This window comes from Trifolium pratense, linkage group LG3 (assembly GCF_020283565.1).
Source record: "Trifolium pratense cultivar HEN17-A07 linkage group LG3, ARS_RC_1.1, whole genome shotgun sequence".
In the NCBI taxonomy this organism is placed as follows: Eukaryota; Viridiplantae; Streptophyta; class Magnoliopsida; order Fabales; family Fabaceae; genus Trifolium; species Trifolium pratense.
Window position 1 is genome coordinate 43,913,678 of NC_060061.1, and position 20,505 is coordinate 43,934,182.

At 36.4% G+C, this 20,505-nt stretch overlaps 3 protein-coding genes and 1 long non-coding RNA gene across 4 annotated transcripts; 2 read left to right on the forward strand and 2 right to left on the reverse strand.

Annotated features, from left to right (window-relative positions):
• Window positions 1-1,979: 1,979 nt before the first annotated feature.
• LOC123918037 lies at window positions 1,980-3,178 on the reverse strand. Its single transcript, XR_006812679.1, has 2 exons — window positions 2,816-3,178; window positions 1,980-2,034 (listed from the first exon to the last, which is right to left on the reverse strand). It is a non-coding gene; the product is annotated as an uncharacterized LOC123918037 (long non-coding RNA).
• A 3,633-nt stretch (window positions 3,179-6,811) lies between these two features.
• LOC123915867 lies at window positions 6,812-10,136 on the reverse strand. Its single transcript, XM_045967137.1, has 4 exons — window positions 9,785-10,136; window positions 7,873-8,001; window positions 7,544-7,728; window positions 6,812-7,408 (listed from the first exon to the last, which is right to left on the reverse strand). The coding sequence occupies exons 1-4, from the start codon at window positions 10,001-10,003 to the stop codon at window positions 7,012-7,014; spliced, it is 930 nt and encodes a 309-aa protein (XP_045823093.1). The 5' UTR covers window positions 10,004-10,136; the 3' UTR covers window positions 6,812-7,011.
• Window positions 10,137-15,552: 5,416 nt separating this feature from the next.
• On the forward strand, window positions 15,553-17,703 carry LOC123915177 (protein MAIN-LIKE 1-like). Its single transcript, XM_045966321.1, has 3 exons — window positions 15,553-16,050; window positions 16,141-16,860; window positions 16,951-17,703. The coding sequence occupies exons 1-3, from the start codon at window positions 15,553-15,555 to the stop codon at window positions 17,701-17,703; spliced, it is 1,971 nt and encodes a 656-aa protein (XP_045822277.1).
• Window positions 15,932-20,445, forward strand: LOC123915178 (protein MAIN-LIKE 1-like). Its single transcript, XM_045966322.1, has 4 exons — window positions 15,932-16,050; window positions 18,818-19,353; window positions 19,432-20,154; window positions 20,251-20,445. Exons 2-4 carry the CDS (start codon window positions 18,823-18,825, stop codon window positions 20,443-20,445), a joined length of 1,449 nt encoding a protein of 482 aa, XP_045822278.1. The 5' UTR covers window positions 15,932-16,050; window positions 18,818-18,822.
• Window positions 20,446-20,505: the final 60 nt, after the last annotated feature.

The window sequence follows — 20,505 nt, forward strand, 5'->3', positions numbered from 1 at the left end:
ATACATTCTGGTCTCCAGCCTTGCAAGAGGAAGCAATTCGTAAATTCATAACCAACTTTAACTTTCATTTACACGATTTAAAGTTGATAACTTTATCTATATTCCATGATATTAATAAAGAAAAATGTGTTTGTGTAGCATCCACCCTCAAAACGATGGTACTGGCTCGGTCATGCATATTTCCTCAACTGAGCCTATGGATGACAATGTAATGGCTGTATAATAAGTTCTAGCAATTAAATCAAAGGTTCTAGCGATTAAATCAAAAGTTCTAATGATTACTCAAGGTCGTGTTTATGAAATATCACGAGTTTCACAAATTTTAATAAACTTTTGTTACAGGTGGTTCATGAGCGTGGGGTTCATGTTACTGAAGATGTTGCACATGCTGGATCTACGACAGACATCACTCTCAGGGATATAATGGATGCTATAGAGGTACAAATCTGTTTTATCAAAAGTTGTTTTCGTTGAATCCATTTTTGTGTGTATTTATAAATAAATACGTAGCATCCAAAAAGAACAAAGTAAATCATTTTTGTGTGTTTTCATTCAATCCATTTTTGTGTCTTTATAAGTAAATATGTAGAATAAAAAAGAACTAAGTAAATCATTTTATTATTTTAGAACTTCAACATCCGTCTTGATAGCATGGATGTATGTAACACTGACATGATCAAGCATTATATCAAAGATCTTTCAAAACATGTTGTTCGATCACCGACTAAGGGGAGGGAGGATGGTGATGTCCACAGTAGCTCTGGTTACTCTCCTGAGCTTGGGGAGAATGGGCAAAAGCTGAAGCAAAAATTTGTTTTGCAAAGAACCGCTGTCGATAACGAGATCGAAATCGACAAGGAGATGGAGAGACTTAAAAACTCTGGTACAATCTCCTTGTCTGAAGACATAGCTGAAGGATCCAAAGTGAAGAAAAAAACAATTAGTAAAGAATCTTTTGTTCGCACCGAGACACAACCAAAGAGGGCGAACAAGCGCGTAGGGTATTTTTCAAATCCAGTGAATGAGGATGATCTCGCGAAAGCTAACGATGATAGTCAAACTTACCAACCATTCAACAGTGACTACCGGAGATGTGGCAATGACAAGGTAAAAAACATTTGCATGATTAAGTAATGAATGTAAATTAGCATGTAGATAGTACATAAAAATTTGCTTGATGTTTAATGTTATATTTACAAATTTAAATTGTTGATGAAGGGAACAACACTGAGAAGTGCAACGACGATGCCGAGAAGACTGAGTTTTACACCTGATGAATGCTCAATGTAACAACCCAATATTTTACATACTTGATTTTCTTAATCTATTATTTGTTCAACTATTTATTTTGTATATAAAGAATTTAGATTTAATTATTTGATAAGCACCTTAATTTTATTTATTTTCATTTTAACTATTTATTGAGTATATGTAATTTGACAAATTTATATGCGACTATAATTAAAAGGTTATTCTTTACATTGACTTATTCTTATCACTTGATGATTCATTAATTAATTGAGTAATCATTTTTATACTTATCATTCGGTGATTTGTTTTATTTGAAACAATTGTCAATTTATTGGCCAAGAGGAATATATAACATTAGATTAGATTTAGAGATAAATCTTCCCTTGGCCTTCTGATCGTGTGTCTTGCAAAGTTGACTTTCAATCCAATGTTTACTCCAATACTATGTTGAATCATTCATTGTCACAATTCATTACAATTAATTCTATGATTCTCTCATTATCTCCCTAATCATATTTTTATTTCTTACACACATTCATATCCGTCTTTTTATTCCATCTAAAATATATTCTCTAAGTTCCCCAAGTAATCGTCTCTCGGTACCGACAATTGTTCTTAGTACAACCATTAGTCTCAAAGAAACAATAAGTACTCGATCGTTCGGTTGACCGTAGGATATCGAGAGTCAACATCGTTGAAATGAAGTTCTTCAAGTAAGGGTTTTATCCCCATATATTCATGCTACTTTTTCCTGTCCCAATGTTCGTTCCATCCCATCCAAACCTTGTCACAATAAGCTAGTAAGAGCATCCACAATGGAGATACTCATTTTTGAGTACTTAACTGGACCCCACGTGTACACATCACTTATTTATAATTTTTTAATAATAGTACCTAATAAGTACTCGATCCATCCAACCAAAATCTCTTAAAAAGTTCTAAATAAGTCCCACCAATAACACATTCCACCAATAACTATTCATCATTATAAATGGGACCCACAAAAACAAAATAGGTACCACTTCTTATTATAGAACCAGTACCTATTAGGTACTCTTTGTGTTTTGCTCCAATGAGAGTACCTATTAGATACTAGTACTTAAAAAAATAAGTACTCACCATTGGAGATGGTCTAACATTAGTCCAGTGACACCAATTTAAGATAATAAAAAAGTAGTAATTTTATATCGAAAACAACACTTTGACTCTGTTCGGTAAAAAATAGTGGATGATTGATAAGCTAACTTATAGCGGATGAGCTTATGGTGGATAACTTATAAGTATGAAATGACATAAAAAATAAATATTTAATTAATATTTAATTTTTTCAAGTAAGATTGTACGGGTAAAATTGGGAGAAAATATGATAAGCGATAGATTATAAGCTACTTGAAATAGTGTTTGAAAAATAAATTATAAACTAGTAAAATAAACTATAAACTCTTTAAAAAATTGTTACTAAATAGAACTTATAAGTTATAAGCTCAATATTTCGTCTTACTAAACAGAGCCTTTAAAAACAAAGTTTGAAATAGATTTAGAATAGATTTACTATTTAGTGTACCTTTTTTGCTGATGAAGAACTGGATGAAGATGAATTGGTAGATTCAGATCTTTTTTTTTTTTTTTTTCTTTCTTTCTAATAGCGCAGGGGCACAGCGATAAATACAGTGGAAAGAAGATTGATTGATGGCTCATCACAGAGCAGAAAACTTTTTCTCTTAGCCTTGGGAGTATACAAGCCATCAATACACTGTCTACCAAATCTCCTCTGTGGGATACGTTGCAGCAGTAAACCCAATCCTTTGTTGGACTTTGTAATTAAAATTCAAATTAACAGTCAAAAGGACCATCATAACAAAGTACTATAATTAATAGACTAATGCATAACTGGTTCACCGTGATCAAGTGATATAACGAATACGAATTTTATAAAAAAAAAAATTATTGGATTGAAAGTTTATATTATATAGATCATCCATAAAAAAATGAGGAGGGTTATATTGACTCCAAGAGTAACTTTAAAGAGTTACTCCATATCCCCACCCTTGATTTTGTTTAGATCTAATGGACTAAATTTTATTCTCAATAATAATCATAGACCTCATCTTCCCTAATTATTCTTCACAACATTATGATTCCCTATTTGTCAAAATTAATACATTCCTTTTCTTTTATTCTATCAATTAAGGAATAACATAGGTCCCTAGATCAAAATCATCAGGAAGTAGAAGAGAAAGGTTCTTGACATATTCTTTTTTAGGGTTAGGTTTAGCATATATAAGATTACAATTAATCTTAAGGAATGACACTTGACATTCTTGATAATGTTTACATGTCCCTATATAAAATCATCAACAAATTCAATATGTTAAAAAAATCAACAAATTCAACTTGTTATTTATAGAGAGATGTAATGTCACTTGACACATTCTTTTTGCTTTCATGGTTAAGAAATCATTCTTGCACAATACACATGAGATTCGAAAGAATATGTGGATATTGTTTCTTCTTTTCTTATTTTAACAATTATTAATTGTGGTATAAAAAATATGATTAAGGAAACAATGAATATTGAGTATAATAAAAGGAAATTATAAAACTGTAAAAAAAAAATAATCATAAATGTGATGAGAAATAATTGGGGAAGATGAAGTCCATTATTATTAATGAGAATTAATTTTAGTCCATTAGATTTAAACAAAATCAAGGGTGGGGATGTGGAGTAACTCTTTAAAATTACTCTTGGAGTCAATATAACCCTCCTCATATATATATTGTCCCTCTATCCCAACATTAAGTTTCTCTACAATCCCTTCGTCACAAATAAAAATCACCTATATATTATTCCTCCCTAAATTTTTTTCATTAGTTTAATTTTCTTTTAATGTATATATTGCCCCCACATCATAAAATTTCTAACTCCGTCACTGCTCACAAATGTTTTAATTAAGTGTCATGCTAAACAGTGCTCTCGGGCACTCAGCCATACTGTTTGAGTAGCACAACTGGTTGCTGCTATATATTCTGCTTCTGCCGTAGAAAGTGCGACAACTGGTTGTTTCTTTGAAGACCACGAAATTGCTCCAGTACCCAGATGAAATGCATACCCTGACGTGCTTTTTCTTGTTTCTAAATCTCCAGCCCAATCACTATCGGTATATCCAACAAGCTTCACATCACTATTACTACCATAAAATATTCCTTCGGTCAGAGTACCTTTGATTTAACGAAGAATCCGCTTAGCTCCTTGTAAGTGACTAACACGCGGCTCCTCCATGTATCTGCTGAGCAAACCAACTCCATATACTATATCTGGCCTTGTTGCTGTCAAATATCTCAAACTTCCAATCAAACTTTTATAATAAGTTGAATCTACTCTTTTTCCATCATTCTTTCTTGTCAGCTTCAACTTTTCTTCAACTGGTGTGGAAATTGGCTTTGAATGCTCCATCTTGAATTTCTTCAAAATATTAGTTGCATACTTTTTCTGAGAAATAAATATCCCATCATTTTGTTGAACGACCTCAATGCAGAGGAAATAGGACATTAGGCCCAAGTCTGTCATTTCAAATCGTCTAATCATAGCCTCCCTGAATTCTGCAATCATCTTTGAATTATTTCCGGTGAAGATTAAATCATCAACGTAAAGGCATACAATAAGAACATCTCCGGGATCAATGAATTTGATATAGAGTGTGTGCTCAAACGGACATCTCTGAAAACCATTCTGCAGAAAATAAGAATCAATCTTCTTGTACCATGCTCTCGGTGCCTGCTTCAAGCCATACAATGCTTTCTTTAATCTATAGACTTTATCTTCTTTTCCTCGAACTACATAACCTGCAGACTGCTCAACATACACTTCTTCTTCCAAAGTACCATTAAGAAATGCAGACTTAACATCCATTTGATGTATTTTCCAATTATTTTAAGCTGAGAGTGAAATAAGCATGCGAATTGTATCTAACCTTGCAACAGGAGCAAATACCTCAAAATAATCAATACCTGGTTTTTGTTTGTAGCCTTTAGCCACCAACCTCGCTTTGAAGCGATCAATCTCACCACTAGGTTTGTACTTCGTTTTGTACACCCACTTCACTCCAATAGGCCTTTTGTTTGCTGGTAATTCTGTCAGCTCCCATGTTTTATTTTTCTCAATTGCATTGATTTCTTCATCCATTGCTTTTATCCAATTTTCATCACCCGAGGCTTCTTCAAAATTCAATGGCTCACAATCTGCAAATAAAGCAAAGTTGATAATCTCTTCATCCGATGGGTCGTTATCGTTCCCCAAAACACAATCTTGCAGTCTGGCTAGTAATCTCCGCTGCCTTTGTAGTCTATTAGATGTTTCTGGCTCATCGGGTGTTGGATCTACATGTTCAGTCTCTTGCTCGTTCTCCTCTTCGAAATCATTTGATGTTACTACCGGCTCTTTTTGTGACTTTGAGGACCAATTCCACATTCCTCCTTCATCAAAAGTCACATCTCGACTGATAATCACCTTCTTTGTCTCTGGGTTGTAAAGTTTGTAGGCTTTTGAGTTTGGACTATATCCAAAAAAGATACATATTTCACCTTTATCATCTAACTTCTTTCTGAGTTGATCAGGTACGTGAGCATATGCTATACATCCAAAAACTCTGAGGTGCCGGATCGAAGGTCTTCTTCCACTCCATGCTTCTTCGGGAGTCTTTTCTCGAACAGTTTTTCTTGGACACCTATTCAAAATATATACTGCGGTAGCAACTGCTTCTGCCCAAAATTCTTTCGGTATTTGTTTTGCTTTGAGCATGCATCTCACCATATCCATGATTGTCCTAGTATCTATGGTTTCTGTTATTTAATGGTGAGATGATTGATGAGGAGATAAACTATCTCATATGTCATTCAAGTTCTCAATATAGTGTTAAGTCCATGGGAGAGGAAGACATTTTTGCTCTGTCACTCATATATATTGAGCAACTTGAAATCTTTCAAAGTTACACAAGATAAAATACTTTTTGTTTGGTTGAGAAAAAAAGACAATTCTTTAAACTTTTATTATTGAAAATGGTGATATGTTGTCCACATTTTTTGATTCCTTTGTTAATGATGAGTTTTGTTTGATTGTAAGTTGTAATTAATTTACATTCATCTCCACCATTCCAACATATATTGAGGCCTAAGATGAATTTTAAGGATAGTTAAAGTCATAATATAGTATTTTAGTAAACTTATTGTATTTTTGACTTAAAATTTAAGATCAATTATTTAATTATTGAGGTAGTTTTCTTAACATTTACTTTTCAATCAATAATATAGTCAATTCATTAAATCTGTGGAGACAATGTTTATTTTAAATAAAGATTTTATTAGTTTTAGTTAAAAGTTAAAACATAATAGAATGCAGAATGATACCTTCTGGTTAAGTAATTTCTTTTAAACCATGACGCTACTGCCTTGGTCGCCAAGCCGTTGGGCCGCCAATATTGTTGTGCTTGTTAGGACTTTGAACTAAGAATTGTCAATGTGAGCACACACGCCGCGCGCACACACACTTTAACCACTATTCATATAACACTTTATAGATAACTCATTTCCTTTAATCACTATTCATATTACAGTATGTGACTATGGAAAGAATCTGAAGTTTTTATGCAATTAGCAGTAGCACTTGCTACTACTACACATGTCAAAATTCAACCATAAGGCTTGGTTTTATTACAACAATTTAGGTATCTACAGTTCAAGCTTTGTTGAGAAAGACAATAATTATCAAAAGGGTGAATCATGTGCGCTATGCAATTTAGTTTCATTCTTTTGACTTGCGTCACCGGAAGAAGTGCGGTAGAAATCTTCCAGGTAAGCTAAAGCTTCTGAGTTGTTGTTACAAACCTTCCACAGTGATGCAACCTCTCCTTTAGAGACAGTTCCCCAATCCTCACAAACATCTAAAAAGTCGAGCAGTTTTGAATAAAACAAATCGTAGTTCATCAACAGGAAGGGAACAGGAAGCTTTGATCCAATCCGTTCTAGCTGAATTAATGCCAGCATCTCGAACACCTCATCTAGAGTACCAATCCCACCTGGAAGAGCAACAACAGCAGTTTTATCGAATGAATTGTTCCTCACTACAGCATCAACCAGCCCGTGCTTCCTTGCAGAGAAAAACCTGAACTTAAACACAGTGTGAGCAGTCAAATTTATTTTGGATCACCAATTTGAATGTAACGATATGATCATGGGTTGTACACGGGTTGGGTCAGGTTTGACGAAAAAACATGCGAAACCAAGGGTGGTGGATCACCTGCAAGTAAGGTAATTTTCTGATGGTAAGTATGGATGAAAGTTGGATGCTGTCCATTCTCCAGCTTCTTTTCCTATCTTGAATCCACCAACCGGTTTCTCCGCTAGCAAAGCGCCTTGAGTAACAGCGTCCATTAGTCCTGGTCCAGCCCCTGACCATGTAGTGCAGTCCAAAAGATTTGCTATCTGCGAAGAAACTTCAGGAGAAAAAAAATAAGAATAACTTATAAAGAACTTTTTCACTGTCTCAATTGTTTGTGCCAGGAAAAACATTATTGGTTAATAAAAAGTATGAGTTCATAACAGAAGCTATTGTAAGAATTTACTTGCCTCTTTAGCCAATTCTTGTGCTTGCACATAATGTGAATGGCCCGAGCCCATCCTAGAAGAACCTAGATATACAACTCCTCTTCCTATTCTGTTTATGAGTTCATAACATTGTTTGATCTCTTCTTTAACCTGCAATGTAATATAAATAAAAGAAAAAACTGAGAACTAAATAATTATTTGTATATAGTTAGATGCAATCATGCAAAGGAATTGGTTAGATAGAACTCCCCGCAGAAAGAATTTTCTAGAGAACCGATGTTATAAGGTCAATTACGAGCAAAGTTTTGAGCTATGATTTCGTTTTCGCTTCCTTTAGTGTTGTTGAATATCGGCCATGGCAGATTGTTTGACACCTGCCATGGCCAATTTGCAAAGGTATGGCATTCTATGGTGCTTTAAAATGGCGGATTTTTGGCTTTTCTCCATGTCCGCCATCAGCGACCAAAAACATTGCTCAAAACTAAATATAATACACCCTAGGTCCCGTAACACTGTCCATCATAAATTGCATCTTGCATTGCTGAAAAAAACCTCACCAAAATTCCAAATGTGGTTTATCCATGGCATTGACTATCATCAATACCACCAAGTGCAATGTAAAAAAAGCACAACATGAAAATGAAAATAAATTTCAGAAACAATACATTTCATAGCATAAAATTATCATATGAATCCTAGAAGCCCGTAACTATTTCAAGCCCTATTAAAAGAAATTAAGTTTCACAACTAATCAATAAGAAATGAACCCTTGTATAAATGTGTCTTATCTTAGGTTACTCTATAAATAATTTTAGCAGATATCAGTTCCCACTAGAGGGAAGATTATATGTAAGATTTCTAGACAGGATGAAGATTTGTGTTTATATACACAACTTCTAATTAAATATTATCATATGAGTACGATTTTTCAAAAATTAGGTCCAAGATAAGGTGAAGAAAAATGCTAAAGTGTCGTCGCAAATTGGCCATCTCATTAAAATTCACCAACTATTATCATTTCTAGCTTCCACAAAAGAAACCTCAGCAAAGACCCCACTATCATCTTCACAGATTTTGATTGCAACTACTTCCTTAACGATCTAAGGTCAATTGCACAACCTTACTCATTACAATGCCAAAACCCACACACTATTTTGTCACTTGTTTCAGCTTCCCTAACCGAAAATCTTAACACATGCACACTAACTAAAAAAAAAAAGAATATCCACTGCAAATGTAATCAGGGATGGGGTGTTAGCTATATTGTTCATTTCTGTTTTCTTTTCTTTAATTCATTCAATATAGGTACTAGTTTACATCATATACATATCCTTTGCAAGGTTTTAATTAACAACAATTGTGATCGTGTTGCAATTCTTGGTATTACAGAGAATTACAGGCAAATATAGTTGGTGCAGACTCAGTGGTGGTTGCAGCTTAACTTAGGAGACATAAAAAATCATTACGGTGCTGCCATCACGGTGAAGGAGCTTTATTCATTCAAAACCCTATTTCAATGCACTAAAAGTTAAAACACAATATAGCTAACAGTTTAGTTTACATTGATTTCGCCTCCAAAATTGATTCTACTTGAAACTAGAAATTGTAGCTTCTCATTCTAGAATTGATTTTTACACTCAAATTTATTGTTCAACACACTTTTATATAAATGTATTGAAACATAAATCACTTTACCTTCAACTCAATTTTAGTCAAAATCAATTTTACAGAACCCATTCACTCAAAATCAATTTTTTCTCACCCCAGAACCAAACATACACGCAGCTAGCTACTCTTGAGTCAGTCCAACAAAACACAAACAAATGGGTTTCCACATTCACAATTTTCATCACACATAAGCAAAAAAGTACTAATCTTTTTAGCAACTGTATGAAAAAAAATATAATTATAAAAATGGGTGTGTTAGTGTTACCTCATTTGGGCTCTTTCTCTCATCGAACTCAATTGATTCTTGCTTGCTAACAAAAATTGCTGTGTGATTGGTCTTTTGGTTTGAGAGGTTGAAACCAACGCTGTTCTTGTGTTGTGTTTTGCAGAATAATAATTTGGAGTTGATTAATCTACTGGTTTGATTATGAGTGGCTCTGAGCACAATATCTGAACCAAATGAAACTGTTAAAGAGAATCCCATAGTTGATATTCTCAAAAGGGTCAAACAATGTTACTTTACAAGGTTTGTGTCTTCTTCTGTGAACTCAAACAACACATGAATCATCATACAGAGGTTTTGGAGAAAGCATATGTTTGCAATAACAAGGATTTTTTTGATATTTTCTCGTTAGGCACTTCATCTATCTTTTATACCTCCAAATATTTCAATTTTGTTCTTGATAAAAATTTCGATTCGCAGAAATCGAAGTTTTTTCTAGTTGAAATTCAGAAAAAATTCGGTTAACATAAACCAGATTTTTTTTTTCAAGGCAAAAAAAATTTGGTTCCTAGAAACCGAAATTTTTAATGAAGGGCAAATAAGTAAAATCCAGAGGGGAAAAAGAACCGTGAGAACCTAAAGAGAAAACATTGGATTTTTTTTCTTCATTTTCTAATGGGAATTTTTTTTTCTACCCCAACATTTGTTCTTTTACCCCAACATATTTTAAAATATTCCCATTATACCCTTAGTATATTTTTTTTTCTTTTTTACTATGCCTCTTCGAACACTGTTCCGGTAAGTTTTTTCTTTTCCGGTATGTTAATTTTACCTGAACACTTGATATGCAAATTTTTTTGGAATCGTTCTCGTTTTTTTTAAATCGTTCTCGTTTTTACCGGTTTGTATTGTTGGGTCATGAAGGGGTCCGGGGGATCATCACATCGGGCCTTGAACAACTACACAAGTGAGTTAGACACCACACTTTAACCCAAAACCTTAAGGTGTTAGGTTTATGGGTCCTCTCACTTATAAACCATTCAACATTCACTGTTTCATCCGATGTGGGACTCAACCCACACTTGAAATACCAACATCTCCCCCTCAAGTGTGAGTCCATCCATTACTTTATGGGCATGCTCCCCCTCGAACGGAAGCTTTTTCATCCACTTGTACCGTCGTTGCTTAGCCTCAACGGGAGGCGCCGCCTGAACACCTTGTCAGGAAGTCTTTCGACACAAGGAGCCGGATCAACTACCATCGGCTCTGATACCACTGTTAGGTCATGAGGGGGTCCGGGGGATCATCACATCGGGCCTTGAACAACTACACAAGTGAGTTGGACACCACACTTTAACCCAAAACCTTAAGGTGTTAGGTTTATAAGTCTTCTCACTTATAAACCATTCAACATTCACTGTTTCATCCGATGTGAGACTCAACTCACACTTGAAATACTAACATGTATTAAGGTGTTCTAGTTAACACTAGAGCGCCTCAACAACCTCTTAGATGCAATCGTAACTGTTGTAACAACTTTAATGCTAATAGCTTCGACGAGGACGATTTCAATCTCAACTGTAACACACATGAATCAGCCACAGATTGTGCTGACTTGCTAGTAAAATTCAAATTCAGTTTCAGAATTTCAATTTTAGTTTTAAGTTTCAATTTGAACTCTATTTTGATTTTGTGGATTTTTGTAGAGTTTGATTCCTTGTGCAAGTGTTGAAGAGAGGAATTTATTAGCAGATGTGGCGAAGATTGTTGAAAAGAATAGCAAGGTAGCCACCGATCTTTCTATATATGTCCTGATTTGTGACAATAATTACACTCAATATGCTTAAATCAGGGCACCTACAAAAATATTGTTTTCTTGCTTCGAGTGTAAGAATAGAGCCACATCAATAATTTTATATTATTTCTAACAGTTATCTTTAAAAATATTTACCTTTAAATATATTTACTCCATAGGCAGAACCAAATTTGTATATATGATTATTAAATAATAGTACACTTTTAAAGAAATATTCGCTTACTTACATTTTTGGTCCCTTATTTTTAATTTAGGTTTCAAGTTGGTCCCTTATCTTTTCTGCCGTTCAATTAGTTAGTCCATCCCGTCAATTTTTTTACTATTACCGTTAAATTTGGACACATATCATCAGTCTAAGTGTGGTTTCCGTTTGCCACAAATAACATTGCTCTTAATATATTTGCCGTTTAAAAAAAAAGTACCATCAAAGTAAAAGCATTTAACTATAATCATCATCCAAATCTTGGTACACAAACAATTGGCTATGTTTTCAAATTACTATGGATTGAACAATAAGCTAGAAAAGCATATTGAAAATTACATAAAACTTCAATTTTATTACACCAAAACAGAAAGGAAATCAACAGAGAAAAATAAGGTCTCGCAATTCTTGAAAGGCAAGCTCAAATAATATGTTGCATACATGATATACTACAATTACAAATAAATCAATCATCAAATCAAAAGTAAAACAATTAAGCATATAACTTTTTATTGAGAAAAAATAAATGTAAAAGGTTCAATTAAAATAAAAAAAATTGAAAAAATGGTCTTCACATCAGTTGACGTACAAAAACATAGGTAAAAATGTAGATTTTACATCTGGCGTGTATCAAATGTAAAACGTTTATACTTACTATATCTTGTGCGTCTACATCTGACCTTGGCCAGATGTAAAATGCGTTTTTGGCCAGATATAAAAAATGTTTTTTCTACTAGTGCTCCCTTTGTATCTGTGGGGTGCAAAGAGCTTGAGTAAGATTGAGAGTGCTTTGGGTACTCCGGTTGTTATTGATGAATGCACTGCTAATAAATTCCGAATCTCCTATGCTAGGATATTGATCGAGGTCGATATTACTCAAGAACTGCCCAATGAGATTACCATTACCGACTCAGAAGGGGGAAAAATGAAACAGCCGGTGGAATACGAATAGAAACCAACTTTCTGTAATAAATGTCAAAAGTTTGGGCACGAATATGGAGTAAAGAAGAATCTAGTGAAAAATTGGGTACCCAAGGCCATGACAAAGTAAGTGACCGAAGAGCACAAAATTGCAACTCCGAAGGTGATAACGCCTACCCAGCCAATAACTAAAACCTCTACAGTAGGCATGACAATAAAATCCATACCCGTGGGTATCCGCCCAAACCCTACCCATTTCGACGGGGAAAATCCAAGTTGACTGGATTTGAGTTCGGGTTTGGGTTTTCCCCGATTTCAAAAGATGAGTTTGGGGCGGGTAATGGGCACATTGATACCCACCCTGAACCCGTCCCCGAACCCTCTCCGCTTATACTAAAATTAGATTTTACCTATTTTACATTAGAAACCCTCCAACAATCTCTTAAATTACATTCATATGTTTATATTTATTTTTAATTTGAGTATTAAACAAACTATTTTCTCTATTTTTTCTTTATTTAAAAAAATATTGTTGAAACAAAATAATTTTGGACAATTAACTTCTTTTTTTGATAAAAAAATACTAAAACACAATTCAAATTCATATGAAAAGATGCGTAACGGGGATATCCGAACCCCGATGGGGATACCCGATCCCCGTTGGGTATGGGTTTGAGGTTATACATTTTATCCCCGCTCGAAATTGGGATGAGTTTGGGTTTGGAGAGGGCAATATCTGTCTCCACCCCATTGCCATGTCTACTCTACGGACACTGACCCAAATAATGGTGAATGGACGAAGGTGAGCAAAGGTGGACGAGACAAGGGGTAAAAACCAACATCAACATCAGCAGTCATACGTGGCAATGGGTTTGAAAGACTTGGTATGAATGCCATAGTGTTTCATGAAGACGTTCCATGATTATAGCCTGAAATGTGCGGGGGCTCAATAAAATGGGGAACGAGATTGAAGCTTCGAGGTAAGTATTTAGATAATTACAATAAACATGCTAATGGTAGAAATCATTAGTAACGAGAATCTCATCGTTGACGAGTTCAGATTCTCAGCAGTACAGTGAGTGAGTAATACAAGGTACGGTTTTGAGAAAAAAAAGTCTTCCTAACCACGAGATAAAAATGCATGCGGTTCGGTTTGGTTCGGGTTTTTAAAAAGTCATCCAATCCAAACCAATACGGCTAGGGTTGGTTCGGTTTGTGCGATTTATCACGATATAAAAAATATGACAATATTTCCAACTTATTACAAAATAAACATAGGAAATTTTAAGGGAGACTGGATGTTTTGTTGACAGCTATCTACACACACAATAAACTAGAGCAAACAAAAAGGTTATGGAATGACATTGAAACTATCCATAACCAACAACAGGGTCCTTGGTTTTTTATGGGCGATTTCAACAATGTGTTGAAGAGTCGTGACAGAATTGGTGGTAGACCTGTCGCTGAATCTGAATATCATGACCTAAGCGCTATGATGAACAATACTCAGGGCCGCTCCCGAGGATTTGGAGGCCTGACTTAAATGTTAAAAATGGACCCTTAGTAAAAAAATAGGATTTAATTGATATGCACCGACGGTGTAAAATAATTTTACATTGTCAACAAATACCAATCATGTTTTCCGCCACATCATCCCACTTCACCCCACTTTCTTGACATGACATGACAAAATTATGGTTATTCATTGGACGATCGTGTAAAACTATTTTACACCGTGTATATCAATTAAAAGAAAAGAGATAATTAGCAATTCTCAAATAAAATCACAAAATAACAAACTAATAAAAAAAATTAACAATTAGAATAGAAGAAATACTGAACAATTAGTAAACTAACCTTAAATTCAAAACAAGATTTTATGCTTTTTTTCTTTTTAGGTTAGTGTTGATTTGTTGTTTGCGGTGGTCGGTGGAGTGAATGTGTTCTTGAAATCCTAATTTTTTATTTTGTTACTGTGCGTGTGTGCTCTTTCCTATTATTGTGCGTGTGTGCTCTTTCCAATAGCCTTATGCCACATGTTGTTGCTTAATGTGTGTTGATTTAGTTGGGCCATTTTTTCCCTTGAACATAGCCATAAATTATTACTTAATAATGCAGTATAAAAAAAGAAGTTTTCTCTCCCGACCCCCCTCATTTCTTTTATACCCCCTGAATTTCCGTTTTTACCCTTGGGGGGTACTGCGGTTTATAAAAACCGAAGTCTTTTGACATCTTGAAACATTTCGGTAACTGCGAACCGAACGTGGTGTTGACATCGTTCGGTATCCACGAACCGAATGTAGGGTTGCTTCGGTGGATATTAACCGAAGGGTTGATTCGGTTAATATTAACCGAAGTTGTCTTACATATGAACAATTTCAGTAAGTTCGTTTTATTTTGAAAAACAAACCACAAAACTCCTCTCTTCCTTTCTTCTACACATTTGCGGCCAACTTCAACATCCAACTTCAAATCACATTTCATCAAGTAAGTTTCTTTCCTTTATTTGTCATTCTATGCATTCCTCATGACCATGACATTTCAAATTCATTTTTTGTTCTTCCGTATAAAAATTCCAAAATTTCAATATCTGATTATTGAGTTAAATTGTTGATTATGTTGTTTGAATCGTTGATTATTGGTTAGTTGTTAGATTGGTTACATACTAGCATGAATGAATGTTGCTAATTGAGTTAAATGTGAATATGAAGCTAATTGAGTTATAGTGTACTCTAAGTGTTTGTCAAAATGTACGAGTGAATATGAATGCATGTTTCCATTTGAATTATGTTTCCATTGTTGCAAGAATCATGTGTTCGATTGAATTATAAGTATTGTATTGACTGTGAATTTATTTATCTATGTATAGATATGGAAGAAAATCTACCTAGGGGTAGGCATGGAAAGGCAATCAATGCACATGCTTCCGCTCGTAGAGAGCTTGCTGCAAATCATCCGTCCAAACGAGGTCGTCGCAAAGGACCAACTCCGGGGCAAGGTACACATGATGCCGAGGCGGGTGGGTCGCATACACGTGGACGGACACGTCTAGGACAATCATTGGTGGTGCAAGATGAATTTGATGCCGACCAATTTTTAAATGCGTGTTTTGATTATGATGATCTTGGATCACCACAAGTCTCACCACAAGTCTCACCGCAACACTCACCGCAAGATGAACCGCAAGACCCACCGCAACAACCACCTCGACAACAACGGCGCAAACCAGTACGCCGAAAACCACCAAAGTGTTCACGTAATGATGATGAAGTAGGTTTTGGAGGAGGACCGACGGATTTGTCCTTGTTAACGGAGTACGATAAGCATATGGCTATTCCGATATGGTATGCAGACCCAAATGACAAAGAGGTAAACCAATTTAAAATACGACGATTATTTTATTAAAAATGTTGTGATTACGTTAGCTCGATAATTTTTTGTGTTATTTGAATTTTTCAGATTTTAGCGGTAAATTTACGTTGCATCGCCAGCGGAAAAAAAGTTATTAATATACAAAAACCGTCGCGCCGCACGGACAGATGGTTTTGGGATGTGGTTGAAGCATCGGGTTTGGAGCCGCTTACCCGGACTAATTTTAGCGTGCTTGACTACGGGCTCCTCTGGGCATTTGTTGAAAGATGGCATACGGAGACGAGTTCATTCCACATTCCATTGGGTGAGCTGGCCATCACATTGGACGATGTCCAGTGTCTGTTGCATATTCCGATCGAGGGAAAGTTTCTGAACCATGGCAAAATGTCAAGGGATGAAGCGGCTGACATGGTTAATTCATTTCTAGGAGTTGATCGGAATGTTGTTATGGGTCATTTTGCCAAAATGAACGGGCTCCATCTGAAGCATTCTGACGTGGAGGATATCTATAGTGTTAACCACGGATTAGCTGATAAAGCTGTTGCTGAAGGTAAGTCGGCGCATGAGATTAAGCTGTATAGGGACAGGTCCATACGGGCTTTCTTGCTATTTTTGGTCTGTTGTACCATATTTAGCAACAAAAGCAGTTACTACGTGGACGTAGTATACCTGCAGTATTTTCAGGATTTGTCGGCTGTCCGTGAATGGAATTGGGGTGCTGCTGCTCTGGTTCATTTGCAACATTATCTGGATGATGCGTGTTTGGTGACAGTGAATCAGATGGCTGGGTACATGTCTTTGCTTCAGGTAACATAAACGTGCGCTTACGAAAATTATTCAACATGTATGATACGTAATGTCCGTCAATATAATGAAACTTGTTTGTCATGCTTTCAGGGCTGGATAATTTCTCATTTTCCGGGACTTAGCGTGTGGGCGCAGGATCCTATCTATTCTGAGGGCATGCCTCGAAATGCAAAGTTTGTTCCCGGAGCTGGACATAGGGAACCAAGTAGCTATAGAAACAGTTTGGATAATATTCAGACGTATGACTGCGTATTCAGTCCATATGATGATCACCGACACGTCCGCCCTTTGATAAATTCATGCTGGTTTTCTGGATGGTTGAGATGTGGTAATTTGAAAGCAAAGCATTTGCCTGAACGCGTGCTTAGACAATTTAAACATGTTCAAGGCATTCCTAGAAAACCGGATTTGTCTGCGACTCCGGGGATGAGCCTATGTGAGATTGATCGTGTTTTTATGGAGGAGTTGGATTTGAGGATGATTGCTGAAGAGATGAGGGGTCAGGCTGTGGTTAGCGCATGGGACCATGAACCTGGATACATGACATGGTTTTACAAAGTGTCGCATCCAGTTATGCGACCCGTACAAGCTCCGGTGTCACCACCAAGGCCACCTAACTTAGAGGTGTTGATAGAGGCCGCGGAAGCAAGGAATGACCCTAACATGCTTCAGGTATGCCGTGGTGTTAGGGATGAGGTGGAGAGGTCACTTCGCGAAGGTGAGGCGGTGGAAGGAACTCCTGTTCATGGTACTTTGCGGAGGATTTTGAATTTGCTTAACCCTGTTTTGACGTGTCGGCGACTTAAGCGGGGTAGAGGGAGACGGTACAACACTCGAGAGTAGGCTTAGCTAATATTGTAACTCAGTTGTTGTTTAATGTAATTTTATTATTTGAATTTGTCGAATTTGGATGTAGTCTGATTCAAACAATTTGGTGTATTTGACTACGTTTAATTACCCGTTACCTTTTTTAAATTTCCGTTAACGTGATGTGTCTAATACTCAGCTATGTTATGATAGTTTATGATGTTACATAAACGTGCAAGACCCAAAAAAAAAAAAAAAAGAAAATTATGCAATTCATTTCGGTATCCAGTTACCGAAATCTGGGTACATTTCGGTAGATATATGCCGAAACGACCTAATTCCAGTGAACCAAAGAAAATTTCGGTATCCAGGTACCGATATATGGGTAACTTTCGGTACCTGATAACCGAATATACATTTCGGTAAATTTCTGCCGAATAGATCATATTCCAGTGAACGAAACAAAATTTCGGTATACACGTACCGATATCTGGGTAAATTTCGGTACCTGGTAACCGAAATAACTTTCGGTATATTTATGCCGAATACGTCCTGTCCAGTGAACCAATGAAAATTCCGGGGGCTAATTACCGAAATCTGGGTGATATTCGGTACACAAACGCCGAAAACGCTATAGTTCGGTTCGCATGTACCGAAATTAACTAATATATTAGGAAAAACTTTAAACGTTCACCATTTGCGCCAAAACGGTTTGCAACAGAGGCTAGGGCGATTTTGGAGGTTTCAATCGCAAATTTAAGGTTTCACCAGTAGAACGACAATTTCTCTCTTCTAAACATTCAATTTCTCCCTGATAATCACCAAGCTCATCTCTACAAGTAAGTTTTCAAACTCAACTCTCTCATTTTCTTGCTTTTTTTTTAATTTTTTTATTTTGATTTGTTAATGCTCGTGATTATTGTTTTGATTCCACTAAATTTGGGGTTGTATTTTAATTTATGGTATATGATTGGACTTGTATAGGGTAATTTATTTTAGGGCATATGAATTGGATTTGTATTCTTGTTTATGTGCACCAAGTGTTTGACAAAATGCTTGTATGAGTATTGATTTATGTATAAAAATTGTTTGAATGAGTAACCGATGAATATTGATTTCGTAGATACTTATGGTGACTGTTTTCTTGTAGGAATCATGACGGACGACAAAGTTGGCCGAACAAGACGTGGCGGTGCAAGCAAAGCACATAGCTCTGCACGTAGACAGGCTGCGGTCAATGTAGATAAAATTCCAAGTCGAGCTAAAGGGAAAGCAGTTTCAACCACGATGGATGAGCCTCGACCGGAGGATGCAGAATCGCAAGAGGAGAATGAAGACGTGGAAGAAAATATTTCTGAAGAAGGGGAAGAGGAAGGGGAGGAAGGGGAGGAAGGAGTGGATGAGGAAGCGGAGGAAGCGGATGAGGAAGCGGATGAAGAGGGGGATGATGATGGGGAAGAAGAAGTTGATGAGGAAGCGGAAGAGGAAATGGAGGAGGAAGAGGAGGCTGAACAACCACCACCAGAACCTAAAAAACCACGGAAAAAGGTTACACGAGTAACACAAGGAAGGAACCCACCACGAGTTAAACCACCACCAGTTACATGTTATGATGGTGGTCCGTCTGACTTGTCTTTGTTGCCGGGATTTGGAAAACATGTTGCTGTACCGTTGTGGAAAGGAGAGGTAAGTTACGATTCATATAACACTATTTATTTTCGATGTCGATTGTTATGAAGTGTAATGAAGTGTAATGTTTTGCAGCTCCAATCCCGGTATTTGAGGGTAATGAACAACGGGAAAAAAATCAACAATTTCAAGATATGTCCGAAAGAGTACTCGTGGTTTTGGAATGTCGTTAATGCGTCCGGACTCGAAACTCTGCGGCGGACAAATTACAATCACACCGATTGGGGTCTGTTGACGGCATTTGCAGAGCGATGGCATCCTGAGACCGGAACTTTCCATCTTCCTATTGGTGAGATGACTATAACCTTGGACGACGTGTCCTCATTGCTTCATATTCCGATTACCGGAAAAATGCTCGACCACAACGGAACGTCATGTACAAAGGAAGATGGTGAAGAGATGTGCGTAGAGTATCTGAACTTCCCTATTAGTAAGTGCAAGAAAGAGTTTCAAAAAATGAAAGGAGCACATATAGGGTTTAAGGCGTTGAAGGATTTGTATCTCGATAATTTGAAGGATGCCTTGAAAGCTGAAAGGTTAAAGAAGCCTGCTGAAGATGTGGAATTCCTCAGGGAATGCACCATTAGATGCTATTTGCTCTACTTGATCGGTGCAACCATTTTCACCAACAAAAGTATGCAGTACGTGGACGTCATTTTTCTTACCTACTTGCGAGACCTCAGTTTAGTTAACACGTGGAATTGGGGTGCTTCTGGGCTGGCATATCTGTACAACTACTTGGATGCTGCAAGCCGCCCGAGATGTGGAAATCATGGTGGTTATAACTGTCTATTTCAGGTATACATACAAACTCAAAATGCGTTTTGCCTTTTAACTGAATGTCGGTTGTTATAATTAAATATTTTGCTTACCCATATCATGTGTTTTCAATAGGCCTGGATTATGGCGCATTTCAAAACTTTTGGTGGACGTTTTGTTGATGAGAGATACACCCACGACAATCCCTATGCGGCAAGATTTTTGCCTTTAAAAGGACCAAAATTTCCAGGGCAGCATACTTGGTCGAGCGGATTTGAGGAAAGCGCTCGATGGTCAACTCAATTTGGCCGATGCTTTGGTGGTTATTGAAAAAGCCTACACTGATTTGGAGCCTGTAGATGCATATTTGGTGCGACGGAAGAGGAAAAG

What these genes read in the sequence shown, in the direction of transcription:
- LOC123915177 (XM_045966321.1), top strand. Translation starts at nt 15,553, where the DNA reads ATGGAAGAAAATCTACCTAGGGGTAGGCATGGAAAGGCAATCAATGCA. An exon ending in CAGACCCAAATGACAAAGAG is followed by an intron (nt 16,051 to 16,140) that starts GTAAACCAATTT and finishes TGAATTTTTCAG; the next exon opens with ATTTTAGCGGTAAATTTACG. An exon ending in GGTACATGTCTTTGCTTCAG is followed by an intron (nt 16,861 to 16,950) that starts GTAACATAAACG and finishes TCATGCTTTCAG; the next exon opens with GGCTGGATAATTTCTCATTT.
- LOC123915178 (XM_045966322.1), top strand. Translation starts at nt 18,823, where the DNA reads ATGACGGACGACAAAGTTGGCCGAACAAGACGTGGCGGTGCAAGCAAA. An exon ending in TACCGTTGTGGAAAGGAGAG is followed by an intron (nt 19,354 to 19,431) that starts GTAAGTTACGAT and finishes AATGTTTTGCAG; the next exon opens with CTCCAATCCCGGTATTTGAG. An exon ending in GTTATAACTGTCTATTTCAG is followed by an intron (nt 20,155 to 20,250) that starts GTATACATACAA and finishes TGTTTTCAATAG; the next exon opens with GCCTGGATTATGGCGCATTT.
- LOC123915867 (XM_045967137.1), bottom strand. Translation starts at nt 10,003, where the DNA reads ATGGGATTCTCTTTAACAGTTTCATTTGGTTCAGATATTGTGCTCAGA. An exon ending in CACAAGAATTGGCTAAAGAG is followed by an intron (nt 7,729 to 7,872) that starts GCAAGTAAATTC and finishes GTTTCTTCGCAG; the next exon opens with ATAGCAAATCTTTTGGACTG. An exon ending in GAAAATTACCTTACTTGCAG is followed by an intron (nt 7,409 to 7,543) that starts GTGATCCACCAC and finishes GTTTAAGTTCAG; the next exon opens with GTTTTTCTCTGCAAGGAAGC.